The following is a 14353-nucleotide window of genomic DNA, read 5'->3' on the forward strand; positions in this document are numbered from 1 at the left end:
AGACACAGAGAGACAGAGACAGAGAGAGACAGAGACAGAGACAGAGACAGAGACTGAATGACAGACTAAGGTAACTGGAGAGATCACCCAGTATTAACAGCACTGCTATTCTTGCAGAGGACTCAGGTGTGATTCTCCATACCCACATGGTGATTCACAACCATCTGTAACTCCAATCCCAGGGGATTCAACATCTACTCTGGCTTACATGGGCACCAGGCACACATAGGGTGCATGGATACACATGAAGGCAAAACACTCATACATATACAACAATTTAGAGAGAAAGAACATTTGAAGTTGGTAGGGGGATAGAACTGAGGGCATAAAGAAGAAATTGCAAATGAAGAAATGGGGGGTGGTAGATTTGATCAAAACAGTATATGTATGTATGAGATTCTTAATTATATTAAAAAGAAACACTTCACTTTTGAGAATTTTTTATTCTACTCCCACACCCCTGTAGACTAAAGCTCAGATGTGGTCCTTTACATCAGAATGCAGCAAAGAGTACAATTCCCCAACTGTGGAAGGTTTATTTATATTATGCATTCAAACTGTAATATTGCACTCCCTGGAAAGGAACAAGTTTTTTATGTACTAACAAATGAACATAAGACAAAAAGCATTGTGTACAAAACCCAAGAAAGACATTACACAAGCACATATGGATGTGGGGGTGTTTCTTTGATATGACACTATACTATGGACTATTTCTGATAGAAATTTCTGAAAAGAAACTTATGGTACTCTAAGTGACTTGAGAGAACAAAGATTTTCTTCATTGTTATGTCACCTGAATTTTTTGATGCCTCCGGCTTGATAATCCATTTACTTAAAAGCTAATTTGCATGGCTTTTTGTAAAGAAAGAAAGCAACATAGCTAGGTGGCCTAGTTAGTCTTGGGAAGTGGACAATGAGGCTGGGATAGCCTGAATTTGGAGTTTGGAGACCTAAGTTGTTTTGACTCTAAAAGAGCTTCCACTACTGCAAGAGAACTAGAACAGCACTCAGGCTAGACTTTATTTCTGTTCTGTTTTGAACTAGGCAAAAGAAAGGCCATTCTCCTGCTCACTGCATCATTACAGACAGGCAGTGTGAAAATCCACCTTTCTGTGATTCCATGAGGGCAGTGTAGCCTTTTACCAGCTAGGTTTTGTCCCAGCACTCAGATCCCAACCAAGATCCTGTAAGAAGCTAATTAGCTATATAGAGTATGTGATATAACTAGATATATAACAATGACTATTGTTCATGTATGGAATTCCTATTCTATTGTGTGAAGGAGCAACTTCAAAAGAGGTGGCCTAGATTCTGGCCAAGAACTCTGAATGAGAAAGAACCCTGGGCTCCATTCTGGAATACAGAAATTGAGGACAAATATGCTGGTGTGTGTGGCCCTGTGAGACAGGCATCAGGAACAACATTCGTCCCATTAAGAACATGGGCTGAAGTCCTACATGTAGCTCAGAAGCGCCAAAGCATATTCAAGATAGCTTGAAGAAGCAGTTGGGATATGGGGGGGGCAGGGCGGGGGTAAATGTCTCTTCAATCAAGTGACTATACTGCTTCCATGATAAGCAGTGGCTTCACACATAACAGAAACTATCATTCCTTGTGTTTCATACATGCTGCTCAAAGCCTTTCATGTCTTACTAAAGGCAGAACTTTGCTGTCTAGCTTAGGCTGAGGCATCAGGATGATTGAAGGGGTCTATGTTGCAAAAACAGAAGCAGCTGAGAAACACTGTGGATTAGAGTTGGTTCATAATGCCTTCCTGGAGGAAAGGGTTCCAGAGAAGAGATATCCTTCACCAGCTTTATGAATATTATGATTTCCTTTTCTTGGGATAGAGGTCATTGATTTAGGTATCTAAAGACTAACCTAAAACATTTAGCATTTCAGTGCTGAACCTATGATATACAAAGGGAAATGGAAACGACAAGAAGAGAAGACGCCAGTCTGTGCTCAAAAAGCTTATACTAGTATATCAGGAAGTCATGCTAGGACTACCAACTTCACACTTGTGCTGGCTAGTTTTATGTTAACTTGGGATAAGCTCTATCTAAAAGGATTAAGATGCCTCCAAAAGATCTTGCTGCAGGCAAGTCTGTGGAGGCATTTGCTTAATTGATTGATGTGAGACAGACCAGGCCACTGTGGATGAGGCCACTCCTAGGCTGGTGGTCCTGACTTCCATAAAAAAGCAGATTGAGCAAGTCATGAGGAACAAGGCAGCACTTCTTCGTGGCTTCTCTGAACCAGCTCCTGCCTCAGGTTCCTGCCCATTCCTGCTTTGCCTTCCCTCAGAGGTCTCAGAGGTCTAATCCACAAGAGATAATCCAAATAAAACCTTTACACTCAAGCTGTTTATAGTCATGGTGTTTTAGTGCAACAATATAAGCTCAAAATAAGATGCCCCACCCCCCATTCCCCCAGAGCTGCACTCACCTCCAGGCATGACAAGGCCAACATCCTGCACCGTGAGCACGGACAGCTTCTCCTCTGAATCCACTCGGATCACACCATAGGTCAGCCCATGCATGGATAGCACACCTCGCCCTGGTGGCTGGTTGCTGTCATCTGTGGGCCTAAAAGGGTAGTTTTAGCTGAGTATGTACAAGTGCAAGCAAACAAACCATTCTACCTTTGGATGTGCACATCGCACATCTACATGCATGGCCTCCTACTGACTGCAAAGCTAATGCTGATGTGTTTCAGTGACAGAAATGCTCAGACTCTTACAAAGATACACTTACTCAAATCTTATAGTAAAGGTATGTAGGTACAATTATTACCTTACTTTCAGATTCGGAACCTAAGGCACAGACATGTTTCTTGTTGCTGTGACAAAGTACTTTACAACACCAAAAATATCAACATCAAAAATAGTTTATCCTGGCTTGTGGTTTTAGAATAGTCCATCATAGTGGGGAAGGCAAGGCAGCTGGTCACAACGCATGCGTAGCTGGGAACAAGAGAGATGAACACAGGTTCTCAGCTTAGTTTCTCCTTTTACTCAGTATAAGCCTGTAGTCCACTGGATGGTGCTGTCCAGTTTATCTTCTCACTACAACTAGCCCAATCTAGAAACTCCCTCACAGACATGCTTAGAAGTTTCTGTCCTATATAGTTTTAAATACTGTCAAACTAACAATCAGAATTAACCATGACACATGCTAATCATCTGGGTAACTGGTGGAACTTGATGAGCTTCAGGTAGAACTCATACCCAGCCTGATCACTAGTGTCATCTCATCTGGATGGTTTCCCTGTCTGCATCAATAGGAGACAATGCACATCTTAACTGACTGCAGCTTTAGACGAATATTTAAACACAAATGTATGAGTCACACAAAGAACATTCTCAACAAAAACTAGTCAGATCAGACGTCATAACTGGCAAAGTTTTTAGTGTTTTACCTACTCTCCTGCTCTACCCTGCCCCACCAGTAACCTGTTCACATTTACCTATGTAAAGTTCTGGACTCTCTGATATAAAAGTAAATATAAACCGTGTACATATGTAAACATAGTTTCAACAAGAAGCAAAATCATAATATGAATAATATGCAACATGGTTTTACACAAACACATCTCTAGATCTTTCCATGTGAGTGTCTGTGTACAACTATATGGAGAATGTACACACACAGAATGATCAATGAATCTAGCTGTCTTAATTAATATACAGTATTCAATAATAGGAACATAGGGTCATTCATTTTAGCTCAATTTTTATATAGAAGGGAATATAACTGTAAGATATATGTGTAGACAGATAACAAAAAAAAAAGTATCTACACACTTAAAAATTTCAGGAATCCTAAAAATCTTTTGAGAAGAATACACTGCTTTGCTTTCCTTTTAACAAAATGGGAATACACTAGCATTTTCTCACTGATTAGACCTGTATGTGACAGAGGCTGCACACAGTTATACATATATACATTTAGACGTTCTTTACAGTAGCCCTAAGCATAGATGAGGAAATGTTTCTAGACCATAATCACAGCTCAGAGACAGAAACAGGTGCCAACCTCAGGCAGCCTCAAGAATGTGCTTCTCACTATGGTGCTTAGCTGTCTGTCAGAGGTCTGCATTAATTTTCCCCCCTAAGTTGACGAAAGAAGCATTTATCTTCCTTATTTCAGCTGTGTTTTCTTGATTAATGTATTGGATTTGTTTCTATTATTGTGATAAAATACCCTGGCAAAAGCAACTTAAGAGGGGGTAATTTTGGTTTACAGTTACAGAGAGAAAACTGTCTATTATAGTGTTGAAGACTTGGTAGCAGGAGCATAAGGCTGGCTGGTTGCTTCCCATCAGTAGTCCAGAAACAGAGAGTGAATGAACAGGAGGTGGGGTCATGATATGAAACCCCAAGGCCCACCCTCAGTGACTTACTTCCTTTAGAAAGGATCCACTTCCTGATTGTTCCATTACATTCTTGAACAGTACCAGTAACTGGGTACCAAGTGTTCAAATACATGAGCTAATGGAAGAAGTAGGCATTTCACATTCAAACCACAAGAATTATTAACTGAGTCAAAGAGATGGTGGAAAGAAAAAAAATAATGCTGATAAGCACAATCCAGACAGATTCAAAACACTTACTTCAATAATCAATATGAACAAATTAAACAATGGCTAATAAATATGGAGACCCATTAGTCAACTTCAGACTCAGCTCAACAATGAAAAAACATGCTCAGGACTGCAGCAAAGAGTACCTCACAAAGAACAAGCTACGAGAAGAACGAGTTCAGCAATTTCCAGAAATGCTAAAGGGCAGTTTCTTTACCTAGGGACATGGAAGAAGTAAAATACACAGCTATGCATTATACACAATGGCGCACTGATGTTTAAAGAGCAAATTAAAAGAAACATAGAAAACAGCATGCTCAATCTTAGCACTCTGGTTTCATAAGATATATGCTCTACAGTAAACAACTTCAACCTGTGTCTGTATTACTTAAAAATATACTCAGCATTTCTTCTCCTTAACATGGCATTTTCAAACTCTGTAAGGCATTCAATAAACTATTAGCTAATCTTGCTGCATAATGCCTGAAGAAATAGCTTCTATAAATTTCATACTATAGTTTGCTACTGCCAACAGCAAGCAGAGCCAGGCCAGCCTCAAAAGCATTAATACAAAATAAATGAAGGCAAGCAGTTATAATGATTCCTTTCCCAGGGCTTAACAGAGTAAAGGTGACTGACTACATTTGCAAAGCCTTGCTGCCATCTGTCATTCACTTATTGTTTGCAAGTGAGAAAAGAAAAGTCTTTCGTTCTCTCATTGTGTATGGGCTATTTCCAATGAACCAATTCTCAATCAAGGAACAGTTGGACATTTGGGGAGGAAACAACCACAGGCAATATCATGTTGCCCTCCTCTATAACATTTATGGCCCTGTTTCTGTATATTATTACAGAACGTATACACATAATGTTATTATAGTAAGACTAGCATTAATAAGCAGCTAGGATTTATTGAACTCCACTTGTACATCAGATATACTTTTAAACACTCAAAGTAGATATATCCAAGCCTATGATGCAGGTTCTGTTTGATCCCCAAGATACATAAGCAAAATCTAGTTACAAAGCCAGTATGTAAACAGTAAGGAGATGGCCATACAAGGGGAGGAGACTAGCTCACCACAGTACTGAGGGAGAGACAGCAGGCAAGGTGTGGCTCCATTCCTGTTAGTCAAACACCAGACCACCAGACGCTTGCTCCACTTGGTAGTATCAAAGTAGTTGATTTAGCTGAGCATGAAGGACTATGATCCCTAATCATTATGAGAGAAGTGAAAACAGGAGAAGCAGGAGTTCAGGTAAGCCTTGGCTACACAAGCAAGCTAGAAGCCAGATGAGGATATGTAAGACTTAGCAAATAGTCCAAAGTAGCTTCGGGAATGCTGATTCTGTGAGAGAATATCTAGGTTTACAGTAAATCAATCACTAAAATGTTACAATACAACTCACTTGATGAGGGTTTCTTCTAAACTGCTGACCAGGATTGGGAAGGAGGTACTTTTTTTTTTAAAGACAGCTGCTTTGCTTTTGAGTCACAAGACATTACTGAAGGCTTTTCTTTTGGATGGTACAAACTAGCATTAAGGTGCCTGGATCACCAAGCAGTGTGCAGATGTAGTGTTATCTCCATTGATTATCAATTTTCTCTAGAGGTTTCTCTTAAAAACTGAAGCAAAATAGCTCATAATAAGTTAACAGCACCATATATATATATATAAAGCCTTGAAGCTGCTTAGAGAGCAACTGAGATTGGATACTTACTTTAACAAATGGTATTTGTAGGGAATTTTTGGAATCAAGGAGAAATTCAAGCTCAAAAATTTTTCCCTTAGTTCAACCTTTAGTATGACAGACATAATAAAATTCAAAAGATAACTAAAGGCATGCTCTTGCACAGTGAAGCTGCAAAGTAAAAACAGTACAAATCAGACCAATGTCATTTTCTCTTCTTACATAAGACTAGCATAGGCTATTATGCTTTTGAATGCAAAATGTTTTCCTCCATCTCTTGTGTTTGAGCATTTGGTTCTCAAATGGTGTTGTTGCTTGTAGAAGTTGTGGAACCTTGAGGAGGCAGGATCTAGCAGCAGGAAATGGTTTACTTTGCAAGTGTTAGCAACCATCTACATGACAAGACCAGAAAGGACAGTCAGCCTATAAAAGCACAGGGAGGAGGCAAGTTCCTCACTGCTCTTTCCTCTGTTTCATAGTAAGTTTCCTAGTACAATTTAATTTATCCAAGTGTGGTGGTCTGAATGAAAATGACCCCCATAGACTCACAGGGAGTGGCATTATTAGAGGTGTGGCCTTGTTGAAGTAGACGTATTACTGGGGATAGGCTTTGCAGTTTTAGACACTCAAGCCAGGCCTAGTGACTCATTCTCTCTTTCTGCTGCCTTTGGATCTGAATGTAGAACTCTCAGCTACCTTCTTCAATACCATGCTGCATGTTGCTAGACTTCCCCACCATGATGATGGACTAAACCTCTGAACTGTAAGCCAGCCCCAGTTAAAGTTTTCCTTTTAAAAGTTGCTATAGTCATACTCTACAAAGCAATAGAAACCCTAACACACCAAATGATAGAATATATTAGTCAATCTAAGTGGTATATGTGGTGAACAAGAAATGGTACTTAAGTCTGGCTCTCACTGAGGTGATTTTCAGTTCCAAAATATTTTATAATGAAATATTTATACTTTTTCCAAAATTTTGACTTAAAATAATAAGCACTGTTCTTTCATCTTCCTGTGTTTTAAAACTAGAAATTATCATCCTGAGTGAGGTAAGCCAATCACAAAAGAACACACATGGTATTCACTCACTGATTATTGGATATTAGCCCAGAACCTTGAAATGCTTAAGATGCAACTCACAGGCCACATGAAGCTCATAAAGAAGGAAGACCAAGTGGGGGTGATTCGGTCCTTCTCTTAGAAGGAGCAACAAAATACTCAAGGGAGCAAATATGGAGACAAAGTGAGGGACAGAAACTGAAGGAGGGGCCATTTGAAGACCACTCCATCTGAGTATCTATCCCATGTGCAGTCACCAAAGGTAGATGCTGATGTGGAAGTCAGGAAGTGCATGCTGATAAGAGCCTGATATGGATGTCTCCTCAGAGGTCTTCAAGAGTCTGACATATTCAGAGGCAGATGCTCACAACTAGCCATTGAACTGATCATGGGGTTCTCAATGGAGGAGTTAGAGTGAAGACTGAAGGAGCTGAAAGGATTTGTGGCACCATGAGAAGAGCAACAATACCAACCAACCAACCACAGCTCCCAGGGTCTAAAACACCAGCCTGGGAGCACTTAGGGAGGGATCCAGGGCTTTAGCTGAATATGTAAGAGTGGAGGGCCCTGCTGGGCATAGGTGGAAGAAGAGAACCTTGACCTCATGAAGGCTGGATGCCCCAGGGGGTGGGAATTTTGAGGGTGGGGAGGTGGAAGTGGGAGGGTAGATAGAGGTTACATCCACAGAGAAGAAGGAGGAGGGGTGAGGGGATTGGGGGTTCCTGGGTGGGTGGGGGATGGGGTAAGGGGACAACATATGAAATGTAAATAAAACATCCAATAAAAAAATTAAAAAAAAAATCAAACCATGGCTCTCTATTTATTTTGTTTATTTTTTTAAGTAATTATAAATGCTGTTGAAATATTCATGTAAATTTGTGGACTAGTTTTACCATTTTTCTTTTTACAATTCTGTGTTCCTAATTACATCCCAGGAAGAAACTACTTGATTCCATTAGTAGATGGACATTTGATGGTAGAGTACTGCCTTTTAGAGGAATTTCTTCTCTTGATTTTCTCCCAGCTTTTTAATCTTATGACTTGATCTTCATAAAGCAGAAAAGGACTGTTAGAGACAGGGGCATCTTTTTTATTTCTCTGGAATTACATTTTAATTGCTCTTTTATATTATCTTTTTTTGGGGGGGGCTAGTATTAGGGTACTGGAGCAGAATCTTGTTAAAGACTTTTTTTTTTTAGTTGAATAAATTGTCACAGTGTAGAGTAAAAAGTCAGTATCATGTGGGGATATAGCTCAGTGATCAAGAAAGACAGACTGCTCATGCAGAGGACCCAGGTTCAATTCCTGATACCCAAATGGCAATACACAACCATCCGAAAAGGAATCTGATGCAGTCTTCTAGTTTCTATGGGTACCAAGTACAAACATATAAAAACATCCAAACTCATAAAAATAAAAAAATGATTCTTAAAGGTCAAATATGGCTAGGTATGATACTGCATATCTGCAAACCCCTATATTCAGGAGGTAGAGGCAAGAATATCAGGAGTTCAAGGCCAGTCTCAACTACACAGTGAAATCTAAAGCCCACTTGGACAATATGAGATAGTGTTACAAACTGACAAAACCAAGTCTGCTCTCTTTCTGTATCCTGTAGATAAGGAGACCTGGATGTCAGGTTTGTAGAGGCCAGAAAGACATCTGCTGACACTCCCCCTCCCTTTTGCTTTTCTCATCTTTCTGATGAGTTTGGTACCATATTCCATTTCTCTAATATTTTTCTATTTTATAATTTGCCTAGAGAAAAAAGGAGCATACAAAATATTATAGTGACTATAGTAAAGAAGGAAGTTTTTAATACTTGGGTGTTTCAGTCTGTTTTTCTTGTTTATAACAGAATGCTATACAGACTGATCAACATGGCTAATAGAGGTTTGTTCAGCTTCTAGTTCTGGAGGTTTGGAAGAATCCCAACAAGAGGTTATTGGCACTGGTAAGTACCATGTGCTATTCATCATAATGTGATGGAAGGACACACATGTCAAGTTAGAGCAAGCATGCTAACCTCCTACTTCCTCATATAATGTCATTATTGTCATCATGGGTCAGTGTTCTCAACTAATCCTAATTATCCTCCAAAGGCCTCACCTCCAGACACCATCAACACATAGATTTGGGGACCAAGTTTCTCCCAAAACCCAAAATACAGAACCAAGTAAACAAATGTATTCTACAGGAAGCCAGAGTATAACTGTATGACTTCCTGATGTCATCTACCTGACCCTCATGAAGATGGAAACTTATGTAAACAGAGATGAATATATACAGACACACAAAAATGAGTTTATGGGCTCCTCTTGCTACTTCCTGCTCTTTAACAGCAACATGCCATATCGATCCTGCTCATTCTGCTTGGAGACTGCCTTTCTCTGAGAACACCAACTCTATGAGTCATAGCCATCATCTGCCTCTGGCAACCAAAGTGTAGGCACACTGCCCTATGGCTGACTGTCAGTCTGCTTCACTTCCACAACACTCACCAGGATCCCCTGCTGGCTCATGGAAACATCTCTACATTCTGTCCATCTATCAAGCAGGATACTAGAGGCTTCATTCATTATTCATGACCTAGAACCTTCCAATATGGTCTCCTTTGTACAAGTGGCATTTTGTATTACTTGCAAGAAAAAACTCACACTAAGATATTCAACAGTTAGTGGAAGATAGTCAGCACATCACCAAGTCTGAAGCTTTGGAAAGACTTGACTTTTCACATCTTCATAAATCTGACCCATGAACATGTCCTCACTGGCACCCATGGTCCAGCCACAGGGGCCACTTAAACAACTTTCTTATAACTCTCCCAGCTTGCTGATTTGAGATTAGTTCTCCCTCTATCTCCCCTTCCTCCTCCCATCTCCTTCCCCCTCCTCTTCTTCTTCCCTTCTCCCTCCTCTCCCCTCCCCACTCTCTCCTCCTCCTCCTCCTCTTTTAAATGGAAAAGAACCACAAAGTGATAGATATGCCAAAGGGCCAAACAAATCTGCCAAGAGTGCACAAATGCATCTGCAATTTTACCTTCACTGATTACCATAGATAATAATCAAGCATCTTTTAATTAACTGGACTAAAAGCCAGGCAAGCCATCAGCTGTACTGATGTTTACTGGAAGTTCAATTTCTCTTTCATTACTAAGGCAGAATAAGCTGTCCCTGGAAGATTATTAAACATGGGACACAATTTGGTTAGATGACAACATAGAAGAAATGTCAGTCTTAACCATTTCAAGCCAGAGTAATTAGTCCTCTGAAGTCTTTTCTCTACAACAGAACAGCAAAATCTAACAGTGAAATGCTTGTTTTCCTTTAAAAATTGCAAGTATTATGCAAAATACACATGATTGTTTATTTGGATGGTCAACTTGATTGGATTATGAAACACTTTGGATACTAGTAAGATACACCTTTGGGTATGTCCAAGAGGACATATCCAGAGAGGATTAACCTAAGAGAGAAGTTAAACAGAAGATCTTCCTTTTATGTGGACAGTATCATCCCATGGGCTGGGATCCCAGACTGAATAAAAAGGGAGAAAATGAGAGAGCAGAGCCCTATCATTCCCTGTCCTCTGCTTCCTGGTCTTTTGAGAAGTGAGAAAGCAGCTGCTTTTTGTTCCTATCACTAGACAGCTGCCTACGATCATGATTTTCCTACCATGATAAACCTGGCCCCTTAAACCATGAATGAATGCCTTAAGCTGCTTCTGGTTAGGTATTTGATAAAAATGAAAGCAATGCTAACAATTCACCATAAGCATTCTAACTCCTTCTATACTGTACTGTAATACATTCTTTAAGAAAATCCCATTTTATCTTTACACTAAAATCTTTAATGAAGCTTTTCACAGCTCCACATTAAATAGTTTCATAGGATATATCAAAGCTCTTTTCTTTAACCTAATAATTTAGCCTCAGAACTTTGACCCATGAACTCATGTCAAATTTTCAGAGAATGTTTGGAGAAGGTGGTATGCCATCAGCACAAATGCAGTAGGAGTCACTTGTGTCAGCTTATTTCCCCCAAACAATCCATATCATCCTATCCATGCATACAGCATTCACATGAAACATCAGCCAGAGGACACTTTTCTATGTTCATATATTATAGAAACAATCCACAGAGAATGTTACAACAAATGTCAAGTATATACATCACTGTCATCAAATATATTCAGGAAGAGATTAAATAAAGAGTGAGAAGACTAAGACACTACTCATAATTTAAACTAAGACACTACTCATAATAGCCAACTTATGGAAATAACCTGGGAGTCTAACAACAAAGCAAACCATAAGGAAAATGTGGCATATATTCACAGTGGGATTGTTTTACGGCCATAAAAAAAAAAGAGTAAACTTAGGTTGTATGGAAGCACAACTTAGGATGAGCATTGGAAAAACTAGGATTGTCAATCATGGATCTATTTTTTTTTGAAAGAAAGAAATGATACCTAGTCACCTGGAATGCCAGAGTGAAAACTGGTCAGTCAACCTGGTTACTCTTTGCTTTTTTTATTAGAAGCCAGCCTCCAACAGAATCCCAATATCTTGAGCATTGCTCAAGGCCCTAATCCTGCAGTTAATAAAACTCAGACATCCCTATGAATGAGGCCCCAAGTACATTGCATCCTCCACAAATAGATCTATCCTTATGCTCATCACAGACCCTTCCTCTAGGTCAACTATTCTCAATCTGTGGGTCACAACCCCTTTAGGGGTCACACATCATATATCCTACATATCAGATATTTACATTACACTTTATAACAGTAGCAAAATTATAGTTATGAAGTAGCAACAAAATAATTTTACGGTTGGAGTCATTACAATATGAAGAACTGTATTAAACGGTCATAGCATTAGGAAAGTTGAAAAACACTGCTCTAGGCCATAGCCCTAAACTCTGTTTATCAGCCAGTAGAATTCATTCTATTGAAAAGGTCACAGGTCAGACGTTGTACTAAGTTTAAATGTTTAATAAACCGTAAGGTCAGTCTCTGGAAAGCTACAACCCAGTGCCTGCAAAGATGGCACTGCCTTCAGTTTTATTCTTCACCTCCAGTGGATAGTCTCCCTACAGGCTGTGAGGCTTTCATGGTAGAAGAAGAGGATAAGGGGTGGGGGAGTAGGGAGTACATAAGGGAGTGTTCCCACAAGGTTGGTTGTAAAAAAATCGATGCAACGCATTAACACATTAAATGAAGTTAGTCTCAAAAGAGCAAATACTGTATGTTTCCCTCATTTGTGGTTCCTAGATTTCATATAATCATATGAAGGAATACATACATATATTAAATGAAAGGATAAGTAATGGTTAGGGGAACAAAAGGCTTAGTTGGAACAAGAAAGGTTGAAGAAAGGAAGACTAGAAGAACAGGATGGGAGCAGAATATACTCAAGGTATGAAATCTATTTTTAAGAAAATAAATATATTCAATGCTGAACAGAGTTGTTATCTCTTGCAGTCAGTTGTCTCAGGAAGTCTAATCCCAGTAGTTAATTAAAACGTTCATCTGCTTACAAGGCCAGCATTGGTTTAAACAGGCATAACAATTAAGCAAGGAAGTGGCTACTGCGGTAAAACTGAGGATGTGATCAGAGTACAAGGCAAGCACCAGTGAGCAAGCCTGGGCTCAAGACCAACTTAGATGTTTCTTACGGCTTTTCCTGATTCAACTTAAGCTCAAATCATAGCTTATCTTTTTCTGTTCCTTAATTTGTTCCTGAACCTCAGGATTGATGCCAATCAGAAAGCCGGCACATTTGAGAACATTACCACCAATACCAGGGAGGAGGCTAGCGGAGAAGGATCATTACCTGCCATGGTATGTGTCCAGAGACCTCTCTCTCATGATACTTGTGTGCCCACAAGCCATGGAGTTATGTGTGTCCAAAGCCTAGGGAAATTGTGCAAACACTTCTGGTTCATTATTTCTATAATCTAGACAACCATGGCTTTCCCACAGCTTTATAACTGGCAATGTAAAATCCTCTCCCTACTAGGGATCACATGGCTGGAGATTTTCTGAACTTGTACGCTACTCCACAGCAATGCAGTGAATGCTTTCTTTTGCCCCAAAGTATGACTGAGAACAAACCTCCTCAGATAGTTGCCCAAGACCTTTACTCACTAGTTGTCTCTTACCAAAGTGTACTCTGGATAGGTTGGTAGACTGCAGGCAGCTGATGGCATGGCACACTGCATTCATGCTGGAGCTAATTTTCAACAGACCATGATATAAGAATCATGTCAGCCTATAGGCAACATACTATGTCATTTGGTAAAATAGAAGCAAATAAATAAAAATTCAAAATGACATATCGTTCCACTGTGTAAGCTGTAAACAAAGTTCATAAAGTGTGTATAAACTCCCAAGAAAAAGCATGGCCCACAGCAGCCTCTCCTAGAAAATAAGGTAGGGTTACCACATGCATGGGAAGGAACTCAAAGTATGCATGTTTGAATACTATTTTTACTCATTTATCTAAAAGTAATAAGGTACCAACTCTTTACCAAGTACAGGGTCACAGTAAAGGATAAAAAAATATACCAGTAAGTGGCACAGCCATTGAGGGAAGTCGGTAATTCTACAGCAACAGCAGAGCTCAGAAATAAGCTCAACAAATATGGAGAGGCCAGGTCACCAAGGCAGAGGGAAAAGGTGGGGAACTTGAAGAATGCCACACCTGTGAGGATTAGAAGTGGAAGGTATGCTTCTCCAGACTCTCATGTAAAGGAGACACCTGCACCGGGCCTTAGCCAGAGTGTGTTTGGTGAAAGGGAGGAGACCAGTTAGAAGTGGTTGGAAATCTGGGTGAGGGGTGATGGACCAGGGAAGCTGTAGAGAAGGAAAAGTGGTTGGATTCAGAAACATCCTGACAGAATGGGCAGGGTGGGTAAGAGAGAAGGAAAAAACTGACTGTCACAGAAGGTTGGGGAGAGAAAGAGGTAAGATACCAAACACTTTCAATAGCACAAGGGCATTTACATGC

General features: G+C 39.8%; 1 protein-coding gene across 1 annotated transcript in view; it reads right to left on the reverse strand.

Annotated features, from left to right (window-relative positions):
• Dip2c (disco interacting protein 2 homolog C) overlaps positions 1-14353 on the reverse strand; it is a 154507-nt gene that overhangs the window by 59325 nt on the left and 80829 nt on the right. The window contains exon 18 of the mRNA XM_028769860.1: positions 2452-2591. Coding sequence (XP_028625693.1) covers positions 2452-2591 — 140 coding nt within the window. The remainder of the gene's footprint in view (positions 1-2451; positions 2592-14353) is intronic.

Source organism: Grammomys surdaster, unplaced genomic scaffold (assembly GCF_004785775.1).
Source record: "Grammomys surdaster isolate TR1022 unplaced genomic scaffold, NIH_TR_1.0 194, whole genome shotgun sequence".
Lineage (NCBI taxonomy): Eukaryota > Metazoa > Chordata > Mammalia > Rodentia > Muridae > Grammomys > Grammomys surdaster.